The sequence below is a fragment of the Channa argus genome, chromosome 1 (genome assembly GCF_033026475.1).
Source record: "Channa argus isolate prfri chromosome 1, Channa argus male v1.0, whole genome shotgun sequence".
Lineage (NCBI taxonomy): Eukaryota > Metazoa > Chordata > Actinopteri > Anabantiformes > Channidae > Channa > Channa argus.
Genome location: NC_090197.1, coordinates 15,404,178 through 15,419,480, shown reverse-complemented (window position 1 = coordinate 15,419,480; position 15,303 = coordinate 15,404,178). Strand labels below are relative to the sequence as shown.

General features: G+C 39.3%; 4 protein-coding genes across 10 annotated transcripts in view; 2 read left to right on the top strand and 2 right to left on the bottom strand.

Annotated features, from left to right (window-relative positions):
- Window positions 1-22: 22 nt before the first annotated feature.
- acot13 (acyl-CoA thioesterase 13) lies at window positions 23-1,431 on the top strand. Its single transcript, XM_067500679.1, has 3 exons — window positions 23-153; window positions 270-454; window positions 1,076-1,431. Exons 1-3 carry the CDS (start codon window positions 61-63, stop codon window positions 1,233-1,235), a joined length of 438 nt encoding a protein of 145 aa, XP_067356780.1. The 5' UTR covers window positions 23-60; the 3' UTR covers window positions 1,236-1,431.
- c1h6orf62 (chromosome 1 C6orf62 homolog) lies at window positions 1,432-5,869 on the bottom strand. The gene is made up of 5 exons (XM_067500664.1): window positions 4,277-5,869; window positions 3,963-4,139; window positions 3,751-3,876; window positions 2,857-2,991; window positions 1,432-2,763 (listed from the first exon to the last, which is right to left on the bottom strand). The coding sequence occupies exons 1-5, from the start codon at window positions 4,403-4,405 to the stop codon at window positions 2,638-2,640; spliced, it is 693 nt and encodes a 230-aa protein (XP_067356765.1). The 5' UTR covers window positions 4,406-5,869; the 3' UTR covers window positions 1,432-2,637.
- Window positions 5,870-5,927: 58 nt separating this feature from the next.
- Window positions 5,928-9,357, top strand: gmnn (geminin DNA replication inhibitor). Of its 2 annotated transcripts, none has more exons than XM_067500648.1 (7): window positions 5,928-6,066; window positions 6,432-6,503; window positions 7,486-7,587; window positions 7,735-7,888; window positions 7,976-8,058; window positions 8,197-8,307; window positions 9,028-9,357. In XM_067500648.1, the coding sequence occupies exons 2-7, from the start codon at window positions 6,447-6,449 to the stop codon at window positions 9,205-9,207; spliced, it is 687 nt and encodes a 228-aa protein (XP_067356749.1). In that variant the 5' UTR covers window positions 5,928-6,066; window positions 6,432-6,446; the 3' UTR covers window positions 9,208-9,357. The 2 variants fall into 2 exon arrangements, with proteins under 2 accessions (XP_067356749.1, XP_067356742.1); XM_067500641.1 differs by having other exon boundaries at window positions 5,935-6,074.
- Window positions 9,358-10,346: 989 nt separating this feature from the next.
- The window catches only part of ripor2 (RHO family interacting cell polarization regulator 2), a 58,354-nt gene continuing 53,397 nt past the window's right edge, over window positions 10,347-15,303 (bottom strand). For all 6 annotated transcript variants that reach the window (XM_067500539.1, XM_067500575.1, XM_067500558.1 and 3 more), the window contains 8 exons: window positions 14,975-15,137; window positions 14,745-14,877; window positions 14,447-14,608; window positions 14,054-14,227; window positions 13,746-13,948; window positions 13,590-13,673; window positions 13,062-13,152; window positions 10,347-12,741 (listed from right to left, as the gene is read on the bottom strand). In XM_067500539.1, coding sequence (XP_067356640.1) covers window positions 12,644-12,741; window positions 13,062-13,152; window positions 13,590-13,673; window positions 13,746-13,948; window positions 14,054-14,227; window positions 14,447-14,608; window positions 14,745-14,877; window positions 14,975-15,137 — 1,108 coding nt within the window. In that variant the 3' untranslated portion in view covers window positions 10,347-12,643. The remainder of the gene's footprint in view (window positions 12,742-13,061; window positions 13,153-13,589; window positions 13,674-13,745; window positions 13,949-14,053; window positions 14,228-14,446; window positions 14,609-14,744; window positions 14,878-14,974; window positions 15,138-15,303) is intronic.

The following is a 15,303-nucleotide window of genomic DNA, read 5'->3' as shown; positions in this document are numbered from 1 at the left end:
TTATGAAAAGCACGCGGTTCAGACGCTAGGAACACAAGTTTGACATTGGCTGTATTGTTGATGTTGAATATGTCTTCACTAACTTTAAATTCGTTAAAACAAATAATGAAAGAGTTGGTAAATAATCAGGGCTTCGACAGAGTCCTACGTAAGGTAAAGCTTTTGTGTCTGTGAGCGCACCCTGCATCCCAGCTTGCGCATTTAAATACTGCTGTTTATCTCGCTGTTGCACTGCCTGTCACAGATAGTTACATTTATGTTTTATCCAGGTAGAAGTTCTGTCTGCACATCCAGGTAAGGTGGTGTGTGAGATGCGGGTAGAAGAGGAGCACACTAACCGCGGGGGAATGCTGCACGGCGGACTGACAGCCACTTTGGTCGATGTCATTTCCACCATGGCTATCATGTACACTGAGAGGGGAGCACCGGGAGTTAGTGTGGATATGAACATCACGTAAGTCGATGTGCAGTATAAGCCTTAATAATGCCATGATCGATCCCTTGCTTCTCCCCTAAAAACTTGGCATCACCAGTGAATCCACATGTAATTCAAATTGAAACTTTACTCTAAAATCGACATAAAAGCAGCAGACTCGTTATAGAATTCGTAATATAAATCCGCTCTATAAACTGAAATATGAAAGAATACAATTCCCAGGTCTCTCTCTCTATACACACACTTATAGTTTTAGCAAATGTGTCGAAGTTTATGATTATCGAATCACATTGAATGAAAGATGCATGAATTGTAATGCTTCGTTTTACAGTTAACTATTTTATGTAAATGTAATTTTCTTCCAGGTCTAAATGCTATTTGAAAGATTTTAGCAATGTTTGAAATATAAAACAACTTACTTTAAAAAGAATTATTAAATGTGCATACACTGAGTCACAATAATATGCATATTAAATAGCCTACCTATGTGCAGATTTGTTACTGAGAGAAGACAAAAAATGTTTGCATTCATCAAGGGGTAAAATTATCATGAATCTACATCCATGCTTTTAGCAGTATTTCCGCATCAGTGAAAACTTTATAAACTAAAATGACTGAGAAATTGTCACCGTTTTACAGATACATGAATGCTGCCAAGATAGGAGAGGACTTACTCATCACTGCTCAGGTTCTGAAGCAAGGACGGACACTGGCGTTTTCCACTGTGGACCTCACCAGCAAGGCAACAGGGAAGCTCATTGCACAAGGAAGACACACTAAACACCTTGGCAGCAGTTAACCGTGTGTGCCTGTGTGTAAATCACATTACTGTGTAAATGTAGTTGACATCTGAGTGAAGATGTTAACTTATGAATAGGAAAAATTGTGGTTAAAACTGATGAGAGCCACAACTGCGTACTATTAATAACTGTATCTTAAATCCAGATGTCACTTCTGTTGGAGTTTGTAGATGCAATTAAAAAAATGGACAAGTATTTTGCTTTCAGAATTTGCACTGTATTGGGATATGCTCAGCAGTATTAATTTGAGAATTAACAGAAAAAAAGAAAAAAAAAACCCTACAAGGTACACACCTTATAACCTTTCAACTGAACACACTGAATCAGCAATGAGCAAAATTATATGTACTTTATAATCTTGGACAAGCAAGCCTGCAAAACCCATTTAAATGAGCATGGCAGCAAAATCTTAATTTTAGTAGGCCAAATTAACCAAAATTCTGTTAGCTTTCACTTTGTTAGGTATGTTAAAAATTAACTTTCACCATTTCGATTTCTTAGCAACCCACAGCCCGAAATAAACAAAACATAAAAAAGGTGATTTCAGTAGCTTAAATGAGTAGTGCATAAATGGCTTGAACAATGACTACAACCTTCAACATGTCTCAACTTTGTGTACAATGCCTTTCAAGTCACTCAAGAGTTTAGCAAAGGCCTTCCCAGAATGTCATAGAAAAGCAAATGACACAAAACATTTTTTAAAAGTCCAGCCAAAAAGAAAAAGAAACAAAATAAATAAAATAAGGCAGTTTAAGAAGCAATACCTACACCATATGATTTGACATATTGTTCATCTTGTTATCTTTGCTTATACAGGTGTTTTACACATATTCACACCTGTCTTTAGTCAAAAGATAGTGTGAAGTTGTTCTACAAACCCCGCTGACATGAAAACCATGCTTTAACAATCCTTTCTTTTGACAACAAGGATATAAAACACGTCCATTTGAGAACCACTGTGAAGACCTGTGTATTGTTTGTTCCTGTTTTGATGCAACATAAAGAGTTCCTTCAATGACCAGTGCTGTTGAGAGTGCAGCTCCAAGAGAACAACCAACCACTCAAAATCAATGTTCGTGCAGGTTCAATTAAACAAAAACAGATGAGTGAGTAGGTGGGAATGAAGAGGGAGGAAAAAGAACCAATCCAAAAAATGGCTGACAGAAGAATGGAAACATTGGGAGCATGAGGAAAAAAAAGATGGAACGGAATCAGCTTCAGGTTGGGGAGGGGAGAGCAAGGAGGTAACAAAAACAAACAACAAAAAAAAAAAGGACAGATCCAAGCACAAGTTCAAATCTTTTTAAAGGAACAAAGCGGGGATGAGAATTTGCTTCCAAAGGCTTAGGACAGGAAGGAGAGCAAGGGCTCTTCCCTTTGTGATGGGTGTAGAAGGAAGCCTTAATCAGGCATGTATGGACGTAGGTGATCCTCGATGTCTCCAACACCCCAACAGGTCAGCTGGTCCTGGGGCAAGTATAAGCAGATGCTGCACAACTTGAAAACTGTGGCCTTGGTTTTAGGAGTCTGCAGTAGAGGACAGAGGACATTTGTCTAATAAGGCTCTCTGAGGTTTTATATTTTCAAACCGATAAGAGACCTCTCACACTTATAACTTACTTGTAAGTGCTGTCTATCCATGAAGAGAAATACAGTCTGAGTTGGGTTGTTCATGACCATTCCAGCCTTGTCTTTACGAGCCAAAGCATGCAAGCACTGCTTCTCGTAGTCTCCATGATGAAATTCAAACTTGGCCTGCAAATCAAAGGACACACTTTTGACCTAATCAAGCAAATATTGTGACACCCGGTCCAAGCAACACTGTAAGGTGCTTTGGATAAAAGCTATATAGGCAGGATTTACCATTATTATTTAAGCTCAAATGTTTATTCCATATAGCATTAAAATATATTGCCATAAAGTAGAGCTTGGTGATTTATCAAATTAATCATATCTATTTGAATCTTTTTTTTGGAACAGTGCTAAAAATGTCTACATCAAAAAAACCAATATTATCACTTCCACTGCACTTGCACTTGGGCTTCACATTAAAAGGAAGTAACTGTGTCTCTGTAGGCACTGCACTGTTCCACTCAACGACATTATCAGTGTCACCTGTGTTTTAAAAGCTTTTAATGTGTTACTTTTGTTTACGAGCTGCTCCAAGTTTTATTCTTTAAGTTTTACAATATCTAACAAGAGAACAACTTTTCTAGTTAATGTTTTTCTTTATTTATACTGCACGTTTGGCACTTGATAATCCGGAACAGTAAATACTTTAATAAATGCATGTTCAATTAATTAAGAAACATGCCATGCATAGTAATACTGCAAGGGTTTTTCACTTTTGTGTTTAGTTCATGTAAACGGGGGGAAAAAAGGCCATATCGCCCCGGTGTCTTCTTAAGGGAAACCATTCAATTAAAAAATGTTGCCTACATTTTTTAAATAAAAATTGCAACAGGATTTACAAAGTTACAGACAGAATAATGTGTCAATGTGCTAAAGTCTGACCTGAACAGGCCTAAAGGGTTCGTCATCAGCACCCTTCCATCTGGAGAACAGCAGACAGACGATCTTTTCAATATCGTTGCGTGGCCAAAGAATGAAGTCCATCTCCTGTGTGCAGCCTATCACATCCTAGAACAAATGAGTAAGGAAGATGGATTAACATGACAAGCAGTTTACATCAAAGTATTTCTTCTTCAGACGGTTCACCACCTTACCCTTCTCATTGACTGGTATCGGGGGGCGTGTAGTTGCACAATGTCTTTTTGCAGGAGTTCTATTGAACTCTCAAGAGAGTAGCTGGAATTCCGTACACCTCTAAGGATGTTTTCTTCATAGTTGTTGGTCATCACTGGCACCACTTCAGCTACCTCAAAAAGTGCTGACTTCTTCGTCTGCAATTACAAAAAACACAAATAATTTAAACTGTTGTAACAAGTGCAATTATAAATAAGACATGCAGTTTGTACAATCACGTTTCAAGCAAACACAACATTAAGAATTACTTGAAGTTTCTGTTGTGGTGACAAACCTTTTCTTTGAAAACAAAGGCTATATAAATCTTGAAGTCAAACTGATCAGCCAAAGATTCCCTTTTCTTCCGAAGTTGCGCTCTAAGCCGATTTCTTGTTTGATTTCTTCGTGAAGTTGGGTCCCCCATGGTTAGATTGTGATGGTACTCTTGTGGCAGACGATTTTGGCTACTCTCTACTTTTGTATTCTTAAGATTGGGTAAAGGATGGAGCTAGTTACCCGTTGCAGAAACAATGCATCAAACAACTCTAGACTAGATCTGTGAAATACCCACTATCTACCAACTGAAAAGGTCAACAGATCAGAAGCAAAACTAAGTCATTTTTAATTCTTTTGTTCAAGGGCAGTGCTGAGGAGGGGAATGGTCAACAAACTACGACTACATCTCCTTATTACCTTTTCAGAAATCCATGTTTTAAGACATAACTTTTAAACTAAATTGACTTTTAGTCTGCCATTGACAGTAAACTACAACATATATTTAAAATGGTACAGCAACTCAAAATGACATTTGTTGTGTAAATGTTACTGAAGTCAACAGAAACGGCTGTTACTATAAAAACCCATACCGGCAATATATTTTTGCTGGAGAATTTGAGGACTACAGAGACCAGCGACCAGACAAATATTCTATAAACTGGGTCATTTCAAAGTCCCTCATCTATGGCTGTCGTATTGTTTGTTTCTCTGTAGAGGCTGCGTTATGTGCGTGTTATTGACAGATTGGGGATACAGACGAACATGGCAGGTAAGTTAAATACAGATGCCAGGAGATAGTGGCATCGGGGAACACCGAAGTGGACTGCGAAGGTAACTTGACATTTCCTTGACTTTTACTGCCACTCATTCGGCCCACGGCCTGTGGTGCTGCCACTGCTGATAGTCATGGTGTAAGTGTATTTTTAGCACACTAGCTAAGGTGAGCTAGCAAGCTAATCTATGCTTTCACTTCCGACACTAACTAGTAGTGAACCAACGATGTAGCTACATCTTATCTTCTGACTGATTGGCTTAATTGAGGCCTATGTGCGGCTGGCTAGCTAGCGTACAGTCATCTTTCCACGAGTTTACATGTTCTCGCTGGGTTTAGTGTGACTACCAGTGCCGTGAGAGTCTAGAGACCTGCAGCGTTGACTGACTAACTGGATTTGCTTGTGTTCAGCATTTTAGCTACGTGTAATTCGCTTCAGTCGTGTCTTATCAACAACTCCATCGACAAATTCACCCAGGGAATCAAGTAGCCAAACAAACGACAAACGCTGAATGGCGAAATAAACGTTAGCTAAACAAAATCTCCCACGTCTTCCACGCCTGAAGTTTCGAGGTGCTTGCTGCGCTTGTTTTCTTTCTCTTCGTTTCTTCAGTCGTCACAACCTCCGACTCGCCCTGCTGCATGCCATGTCAAGATAAATCGACAATCCAGCTGGAATCCTCCGTTCTTTCAGTCGACATGTGCTGTGTTCTGTCTCCCGGTGGGCCCATATTTAACGGCGTATCGTCCGACGTTTTTCCGTTTGGTTTCTTTGTGTGTTTTCTGGGCAGCTAATAATGGCACAACACAAGCTCGTCTATCCACAGCCTCCCCCAAAATGGCTGCACCGTCAACTACAAAGCTGTGACGTCGCGTAAAACGCGCCTTGACATGTGACCACACGTGGATGAGTGAGGGGGGGCTTCCGCGTGAGTGTTGCCTTTGTCACGTGACTGAGTGGGCGTATTTAAGCTTCTGGCGCGAGATCGATAGACAGAAGAAAGAGTTTTTCAACAGTGACGTGCGTTTTGGAAACGGTGAGCTGGTAAACAGTGGTTTCCTTTAGTAAACCTTTAGCCTTCATTTAATCACGTTCTCTTCTGCTATTTCATGTCTAACACTCGCTTTTATATTAGTTTTGTTTCAGGCCTCAAAGTGTTTAGTTTTGTGGTTAGCTGTCGGTTGCGCTTTTGTGTCACTGTTTGATCCTAGCTAAGGAAGTAACGATACGACTGAAAATGTTTTTTAAGCCACATAACGAGGTTGAACTTAATTTAACTAATATTCTAAATGGTCATTCGCGTTTAAGATTAAAGTGCTAATCATTAAAATCTAAACTTTTCAAATGGCGATCATAACATCTTGTATTTTCGCTGTGTCCTGATAATGACTGACTCCTCAGGTTTCTTGCAAGAAAATGAACGTTAACGCGAAGCTGAAACAAGGCCACCAGGTGTCTAATGAAAACATAAAGGTGAGTGCAACTCGTTAGCTGTTCGGTTATAACTGATTGCTTAAAGTCACTTATCTCTTCCAGATAAGGCTTAATGCCAAGTTTGGTGCACATGTAACGTTAGGATTACGATATCTTGCTTTTGTGAAGGATGTGTATATATTGTTTTTTGCCAAGGTGTTAACAGCTGGTGGACGCTAGTATCCATGTTCAGACAGTGAAGATTTGCCTGTTTAAGGCAACTATATTTCTTTTCGGCTTTCTTAACGTCAATCACGAATTATTAATAAAGGCTGGACAAGTTTAATTCAGCTGCTTTGTATTTATATTTTGCACCCTTGGCACAAGTCAGGCTGACTGGGGCACTTGCAACTTTTACCGTTATAACAAAGTGTGTGAGCTGTAGATTTATACATAATTTTTTTTTTCAGTGGGCCAATTTAAGGTTAAATCTGCTTTAATACAGATCTAACTTTTTTATTTTGTGGTCTCTGTAATTCAGACAAAGGAAAAGAGGTTTGTACATTGTGTAAAGTAGTTACAGGCATGGTCTTCACCACAGGCAGGATGCCAGGAACGAAACAGAAAAGCAGTGTACCTTTGGCCATACATAAACAAACTGAGCGTTTTTGGTTGCTCTGTAATGACCCATGAAGACAAACTTTCCCACGGCTGCTGAAAGAACTTGTGTGCCCTACCCCTTTTCTCACCTGTGGGCCTGTTGCACATGGCATCAGTGTTAAGCCACTTCACTTATGCCTTCTCCCATGGTGACAGTGTAACTAAAGTAAAGTGAGACTAAGCCCCAGTGAATAGAGGTGCTGAGAAAGCAAACACTGGTCACAGTAGCTTCCCAAGTAATTCAGTATTGAGTTCCTAAACGGTCCCCAGTAAATTTGGGATTTTGCCTTCCGTCTTGTCATTATCCAATTTGTGATTTACTCGGATATAAGATGGCAGTAACTAAATGGTGTTTTTTATTTTTTTTTTTTTTCCTTCCCAGAACTTCTTTAAACCATCTCAAAAGCCAATGGGGCCTCCCAGACAAACCCTACAGGTCCTTCAGCTCTCAGCTGCCAATAAAGATTTGGGGCGGTCAGCTCAGGTATTTGGTGCCTTGTTGCTAAAATAGGATTTGGATGTCTAATTTGTCAATGTTTGCCTTAAATTTGGTATGACATGGTTTTAATAGCAAAACAAAGGGTCTGTAGCTTTGCTGTGCCATTTGAACATGAATGCAAATTCTCTTTAGACAGCGAAGGCGATTCCCAAACGGAAACAATGGAGTGCAGAACAAACTAGAGGTCCAAAGAGGGTGAAGGTAGAAGTTAAAGCCACACAGACAGAAGAAACACTGCATTTGATGGATGGCATGTCCAGTGAAGCTTATGAACTTATGGTCAAAGGTAGGTAGGATTTATAATTTGTGCCAAATTAAAAAATTTATGCAAAATGTTAGTGTCTCTCTGAGCTTGAACTTCCTACTGTTGTAGAAACTCCTCCTTCAACCTACTGGAAAGAAGTAGCTGAAGAGAGACGTAAGGCCTTGTACAATGTTCTACAGGAAAATGAGAAGGTGGGTTAATCACTAAGAGGTGGCTAATGTTTAGCTGTCAGTTGAGCTGTTCCCACGCTCCCACTGACTGAGTCAGTTGTGGCTGGCACCAGTCCAGCTGGCATTGTATTTTGACAGCTTTTTTCCCCTTTACACCAGTTGCACAAAGACATTGAGGCCAAAGATGAGCAGATAATTCATCTTAAGGGTGAGAATCAAGAGCTACTAGAGTTGGCACAACACGTTCAGTACATGGCTGACATGATTGAGGTAAGAACTTGTGTGTAATTAATAATCTTGGTCTCACCCAATACTGATACACTGCCTGGTTTTAAGACTTGCCTCTACTTGTCTATATAAAAATGGACTTTATCTACAGCTCTCAAATGTTAAATTAAACACTTTCAAGAAATGGGTGGACACTATGCATTGTTTCTCCTACTCAAACTTGTCTGTATGCTGCCAAGACCCAATTGTTCAAATGGGTTATTGGCAAGCATTGAAGAAGTCTAGCTGAGGAAATCTAAACTAACTTTAGAGTGTGGCTGGGGTATAATGTATCATGCTGTATATTGCTAGTATCAACTATTAGGGCACATGTCTCACATCTGTCAAATATTTTTAAAGATTCAAGAGCTCATCCTGAAGAGGTGATGAGCCGGAACCAGAAGTATTAGCAAAACAATTACAAATGTAAAAACATGTGGGAAAGCTAAACTGTCCACCTGTCATTTGGTTTCCAGTCAATATCCCATTAGTTCAGGTATTTTCAGCTTAAGCAGTAAGAAGGGTCAGGAAAAGACAGCTGCAATGAAAAGATGGAGCCAAATAGTGCAGATAAAACAGGTCATAGTATTTGTGTTCTCCCATCTGCTACTTTTTTTACATGTAATATAATTCTGAGGGAAACCGTTGTGCCCACTAGTAAACATTAAACTGAACTACAGTGCAATTCATGGTACAAACATGACACTTCTGACTTCTTGTTAGAGGCTGACTGGAAAGAGCCCTGACAGTCTTGAAGAACTGAGGGATATTGCCCTTGATGTGGAGGGGGAGGAAGATGATTCTGAAGAGACACTTGAGGATTCGGATGACAATCAGCATTCTTCAGAGGAAGAAGCGACCTTGGATCATGAGAAATCAGAGACCCCTATAGAACACGATTAACTGGCAACTTTTGCATTTCGTGGGACTAATCGTTTTAGTCAGCAGATTTTAGCCAGTGCCATTTTGCAGCAAGTCTTCATTCTTTCAGAGGAAATGGCTTAAGGGCTTTTCCTTTTATTTTATTTTTTTAATTTCCTTTTTTTTTTTTTTCCCAAAGCTACCTTTTGTGGTAAGCTTTAAAATGCTGAGAAACCGGTATTTATTTATTTCTGGGTGTTTAATTTTTAAGATTTTCCTAAAGTTGATAACAGTATTCAAAGCTAGGCCAGTATAGGCCTCTTTTATAGAGGACATTTTGGCATGGCACAGTTAAAAGCAAAGGTCCTACAATGAATTAATGTGGTGTCTTACTTCAGCTGGATGTTTGGACCAGGCCCCATTTTTTTCAAAGTGTGTCCTGATTGTAGCCTATCAATTTTGGGTAATTACAACAATAACTTAAAGGATGGTCATACTGGTCACAGCCTCAGTTCTCTGCCACATAGAAACTTTGTAGATCTTCTTACTTCCTGGGCATTTTTCAGACTTTGACTACCACACAATAGAAAACATGACCATGTGGAAGTAAGACCTGTGCTTCTTGCAGAAGTCAACTATGACCCTTGTGTTTTGGTTTACACTGTAAAATTGTTCAGTCTTGAAGTTGTACATAAATGTTATATAAAGTTAACAGTTCAAAAAAAAAATCTTGTGGCTTATTACATCTGAATCTTGTAATTGTTTACTTTTTTTTTTTTTAAACCACCTAAATTGTGCTTGTGAACCTCCAGTTCCCACAGAGCTTGCTTTCAGTGTGCAGATACAGTCTTGCATTAGTGAGATTTGCTAGTAAATGGAGGTTAATGCTTAAACGTGTCATTAAACATCCTGATATGGCAGTGCTAGAGCCCTGAAGCTGAAAAGTATACTAAGCACAATGGCAGGAATTTCTGAATTGAATACAGCTAATGCTAATACTTGGCTTTAACTTCAAAATGTTTAATCTTGTAAAATGTCAATTGACATATTCTAAAGAAATTCTCAACTTAAAACTACTTGCATCTTAAGTCCCAACACTGCAAAACTGTACAGTTATCACTAGTCTCGGTGATTAAATGTAAATTTCTTAAATTCCATTCAACAAAAGACAATCCAGTTAGTTATAATTATGCAAAAATAAACTTTTATTGCAACTTGAGCAGAGGAAATACTATTAATCACAAAGGGGAAAAGTAGTATGCAACTAATGTAACAGTTCTGAAGCTACTGACCAGATAAGTTCAATTTTGTGCCAAATAGACTGCTTTTAAGACCAACCTGGTAAGTAATGTGCACCTTTTGCCAACTTTTACCTTGTGATTAGGAATTGAACCATTAAAAGAACACTGGTCAACTGCATGTTAAACAATACTGTTCATGGGTGGATACTATACCCAAATACTGCAATGTTATCACTGAAGAAATTGTTAAACATGGACCAGGGTTGATTTAAAAGTTATATTGAAAACAAAACATACCATCTTAAGCTTTTAGTACAACTTCACACATTTACAGATAATACAAAAGAGGAATTTCATTAAAAAATTACTTTTAATCCATATGGCTTTTGGACTGCAGTAAAAACCAAATGTAGCTTGATTCATATTATGGGTTTGTGCTTTTAAAGAAGTCACTATTCTCACCAAAATGCAAACATTGTATTAAAATACATTCTGTGTGATGACTTAGGAGTTTTAAAGAATTTTAATTAATTGTTCCTTTTAGTTAAATTAAATCTGAAGAAAATAATTCCTAATATCCCATCCTGTTTGGGAACTTTAAGGGAAAATAAATTCTATATTTACTATTAGCAAATAATCCATTTAATATAATTCAAAATAAACTCATTAAAATTACATGAGATCAGTTGTATGGTAATAACATGAAGGCATTTTTAAACAAACTATTTCAAATACTAGACCTGATCCAAAATAGGACATAAATATGCAGTTCATTTACATAACAATGACATCTGTTCTATCACAGCAGAACTCCAAAGAGTATTAGAATTACAGGAGTAAATAAATAAGATTCTGTGAGTTTTGCCATCGTGCTCTAGCACCAGACTCAGTAGTACAATTACAATGACAAAAATTGGAATTAGATGCTGAACTCAAGTTTTCCAACATTAGGATGCAGGTAAATAAACAACCCAGGATGCATCAAACAGAACACTTCATTCTGCAGCCTCTCTTCATAACAACTTAATTGCTAATCTTGCTGTTAGCTTGCACAATGCATGAATGTGTAGCCAAAATAATTACACCTACAGTATACTCTAAACAAAGGACCCTCCACTCTGTACAGCTATTAAGAGTGCATTCTCACAATCCTAAACTGTATTTATTGCCCTTGACTTATTTACAATGATTTACAAAGGAGTGTCTTTGTAGAACCTGCCTGCTTGACCATATCAAGGCTCAAAAAGTCACAGCTAAAGTTAAGTCTTCTAGTATCAGATAGATGCAATGATCACATATGTACACAAAATTGCACTTGTTAAACTGCAAGTATGAAAAAACTGGAACATAAATTGCTGAGAGTGAAACTTGAACAGTCTGTTTTTTCACTTTTCCTTTGCAGACATAACCGAAGTTTAAATCTGTTCAAGTCTGTAAACTGCAGTTAACTAAGAGCCTTTAACCACTTTCTCTAAGAAGCCATTCTCAGCTTATTAAATGGTCCACCCTGCCACAAAATACATATCTTTCTACCGTGTGAGAATCCCTGAAACTGAAAATTTAACAGACTCGAAACTAACATGAAGAATAGATTTTGAATGTAACCACATACAGTATTACGCCTGTTGTGTAAAATATGCCATATTTACATGCCTTACAACCGTGCAAATCTGAAAAACGCGAGAAAACAAAACTTGTTTAAAAAGTCCCTATAAAGATCATAGTTAGTATATTGGCATGACACAACTAACAATCAAGAGGATAATCAGTAATTAAGTGATACAGGTGTATGCAGAGGTGGACAGCTCGACTACTCGAGTTTCAACAGTCATTGGAGCTGCTTTCAGTAAAATTTATGCTCTCCAGTTAAAAGTCAACATGACTGCTCTGCCTGGCTCAGAAAGCAGGGGAAGGTGGGGGTATGTGAAATAGGAGGTGAGGGAGGAACATTGAGTGTTAAGTGCATACAGTATGTGTGTGCAGGAGGAGTATAGGTTGTGTGCTTTTGCGGTTAAAACCGTTTGTTTGGTGTTAGTTTGTTTTAGGAGGCAGTATCAGTGAGAACAGTGATCTAATGTGGTGCCGTGAAGATTAAGTCTGTTCTGATAAGCAGATGAAAAAAAACGATCAGTCATTAACGGCTCTGTGAGGTGTGCAGCGTGGGGTCAAGCAGATGGGCCGTGCTGTCCTCTGAGGTCGGGCCGTGGTGTACTCTGTGATCTCAGTGGCATGATGGCTCAGAAGGCGGTAGTGACAGCATTTCCTCGCCGTGTGCCCAGGCGGATCATTTCGCCCGGCATGTCCAGCTGCTCGTAAGCCAGCCGCCCCTCCTCGCCTGCAAAAAACAAAAACTGTCATCTATTCGCAATGTCTCTCCAAGCTGTTTTCTGTAGACTGTATCTCAGATTTTAAAGGCTAAAGGTTTTTATCTTAGGGTCACAACAAATGTGAGTAACATGTAAATGTATATAAAACAGAAGGATTTTGGGTACTAAACTATTCATGCTACATTTCTATCTGTCTAATCCTTTAAAATGTTTATGTAGTATGTAGTATAAACTGTGGAAACTTCACACTGTAATTGAGAAATAATTGCAAATAAATATTGCAAGTAATTATACAACAAATATCGCTTTTCATAAGTTTGTTACTCACCAAATGTGAGCAGGGTTTCTATGGCGACATGGCGAAGTTCCTCATCAGCCGAATCACACAGTGCTACCACTGCCCTGATACTCTCTACAGCCTGCACACAGACAGTAATAAAGGTCTCTCAACAGGGTATATCACTAGCAATCCCAGGACATAAATCATGAGCCAATCTGATAAAAACTGAGAACAGATTTCTTTGCATCGTCCCCAACAGTTGAATGGTCACGTAAAAAGAAAGCTGAATAATAGTAATTCACTGAATTATTGTCCTGTTATTATGTATCCTGTAATTATTGTAGAAGTAGAAAAGTGGTTGATTAATGTTTATCACAGTGCTCACCAAAGTGCAGCTACTACTTTATCAGCAGTTTTTAATCTTTTTGTTGCCTTGTCTGATGTTTTTGATTCTTTGCATGCCAATTTGTCACTAAACTACAGTACATACATACAAAAGAAATGGACACAAGGAACACAGACAGAGGCCTAATCTTCAAAGTGTCCAGACTAAGGAGAATGTAAGAGTCCACAGACCTGCAGACAGCTGAGAGCTGAACAGGCTGCCCTCTGAGTCTGAACTCCAGCCTCTGACAACATATGGGTGTAGCACTCCATCGCCTGTAGACAGAGACATGACTGTCAGCATATGGCAAGACTAATTGACATGACATAATTGGTACACATACGTACTCTGGTCCTGAAGTTGCTGTGTGATGCTCCACATGAGAGGTATTCTGCTGCTGACTTGTTGACCTTAGGGTCCTCTGCTGTGAGCAGGGATACCAAAGCCCTCAGGGTGCTGTTTCTAGGCCACAGGGTTGAAACGGGCACCGCCTCCATCTCTGCTAGGCATCGAGAGTAATCCCTGCTGCAGAGAGCCTCTGCAAACACCTCTGTGTATGAGGAACATGTGTCAACTTTAAAACAAGGATAAAACCAGTTTGTCTTATTATTTGCAGGAAGAAAAATCTCAACTGGTTAGCATAGCTTTTTCTCACCCTCTCTGGCAACTTGCAGCAGATGTGTTTCCATGTCCTGAACTTCATGTTGTAAGATGTAGCTATGGAACTGAAACACGGTCAGGACATCATGGGACAGTGCAGAGGAAGGAGGACTTCGTGGCACCACTAGGTCGCTCCGGTCCACCATCTCACCCACTACAACACTGATCACTACAGAAGAAAAATAAAATCAATCCGTATTCTAAGATTGTTTCTAACCACTTGCAGTTATAGTCGCATAGTGGTGCGTGATATGTTATTCCCTGACAAACATAGTCTAAATGGTTCCTAAATTACAAACCAAATAAGTGATGCATCTGAAACACAGCATTAATTATTTTTTTCATAATAACTGGTCTGTTTGGAATAAGAAAACAGTGATGAGCCTACCTGTGTCAGCACTGTGTGGGTGTTTCTCCTGCAGCACTGCTGTGTAGCGCTGGTTCATGCGCTGGAACACCCTGTCTAATGTGGTGTGGAACAGTCCTGCAGACCCGCTGCACTCTGACCACAGAGTCATCAGCTCCGGACACCCAGCGAGACCCGGGAGAACTGAGAAATTGCGGCACGACAGAACGTCAGACACTAAAAACCTCAAATCAGAAAGTCTTTTGGGTAGGATTATAATTTTTAATGCATGTAGATACACCGTTACCCAAAAACATACTGGTTTTCACTTGGTACTCACCATCAGCAGCGGATGTAATTGCTCCCAGTCTGTCCACACTAATTTCTGCCAGCTCCTCTAACAGCTGAGTCTGTCCTGACAGCTTGAGGAGCAGACTGCGGCGCTGCCATGCATCCATGCCACTCGTCAATACCTGCCAGTGTGTGAGGAATAAATACCAAGTTGAACCAAAATTAGAAGTAATATGCCTTGTTCTCTTTGTTACTGTAAACATTGAGCTGGAGCTCTACCTGTATGAGGTGGTTACAGTACTGCAGGTGGATGACAATGGCCACATCCAGGTTCTCATTTCCCGTTGTAAGAGGCAGGGGGCTTCCAGCGACACTGTTACCTACTCCAGTGTCTTCGGTTAGCGCTTCACTCAGGTGTCCTCTGGCTTCTGGATGCTGGCCTCTAAAAAGGTGGATACCCAAAGTCACCACCAAGTGGAAGCAGCGTCGCACTGCACAATTGAACTATAATACTACAGTACAATACACTACTTTAATAATCAGAAAGATTTCAGTTTTTTGCTACCAATAAAATATTATGTTGAATTCCTTTCCAACTAAACACTAAA

What these genes read in the sequence shown, in the direction of transcription:
- c1h6orf62 (XM_067500664.1), bottom strand. Translation starts at nt 4,405, where the DNA reads ATGGGGGACCCAACTTCACGAAGAAATCAAACAAGAAATCGGCTTAGA. An exon ending in CCTTTGTTTTCAAAGAAAAG is followed by an intron (nt 4,140 to 4,276) that starts GTTTGTCACCAC and finishes TTGTAATTGCAG; the next exon opens with ACGAAGAAGTCAGCACTTTT. An exon ending in GATACCAGTCAATGAGAAGG is followed by an intron (nt 3,877 to 3,962) that starts GTAAGGTGGTGA and finishes CATTTGTTCTAG; the next exon opens with GATGTGATAGGCTGCACACA.
- acot13 (XM_067500679.1), top strand. Translation starts at nt 61, where the DNA reads ATGTTGAATATGTCTTCACTAACTTTAAATTCGTTAAAACAAATAATG. An exon ending in TCGACAGAGTCCTACGTAAG is followed by an intron (nt 154 to 269) that starts GTAAAGCTTTTG and finishes TGTTTTATCCAG; the next exon opens with GTAGAAGTTCTGTCTGCACA. An exon ending in AGTGTGGATATGAACATCAC is followed by an intron (nt 455 to 1,075) that starts GTAAGTCGATGT and finishes ACCGTTTTACAG; the next exon opens with ATACATGAATGCTGCCAAGA.
- gmnn (XM_067500641.1), top strand. Translation starts at nt 5,937, where the DNA reads ATGAGTGAGGGGGGGCTTCCGCGTGAGTGTTGCCTTTGTCACGTGACT. An exon ending in ATTTGGGGCGGTCAGCTCAG is followed by an intron (nt 7,588 to 7,734) that starts GTATTTGGTGCC and finishes AATTCTCTTTAG; the next exon opens with ACAGCGAAGGCGATTCCCAA. An exon ending in TTCTACAGGAAAATGAGAAG is followed by an intron (nt 8,059 to 8,196) that starts GTGGGTTAATCA and finishes CCTTTACACCAG; the next exon opens with TTGCACAAAGACATTGAGGC.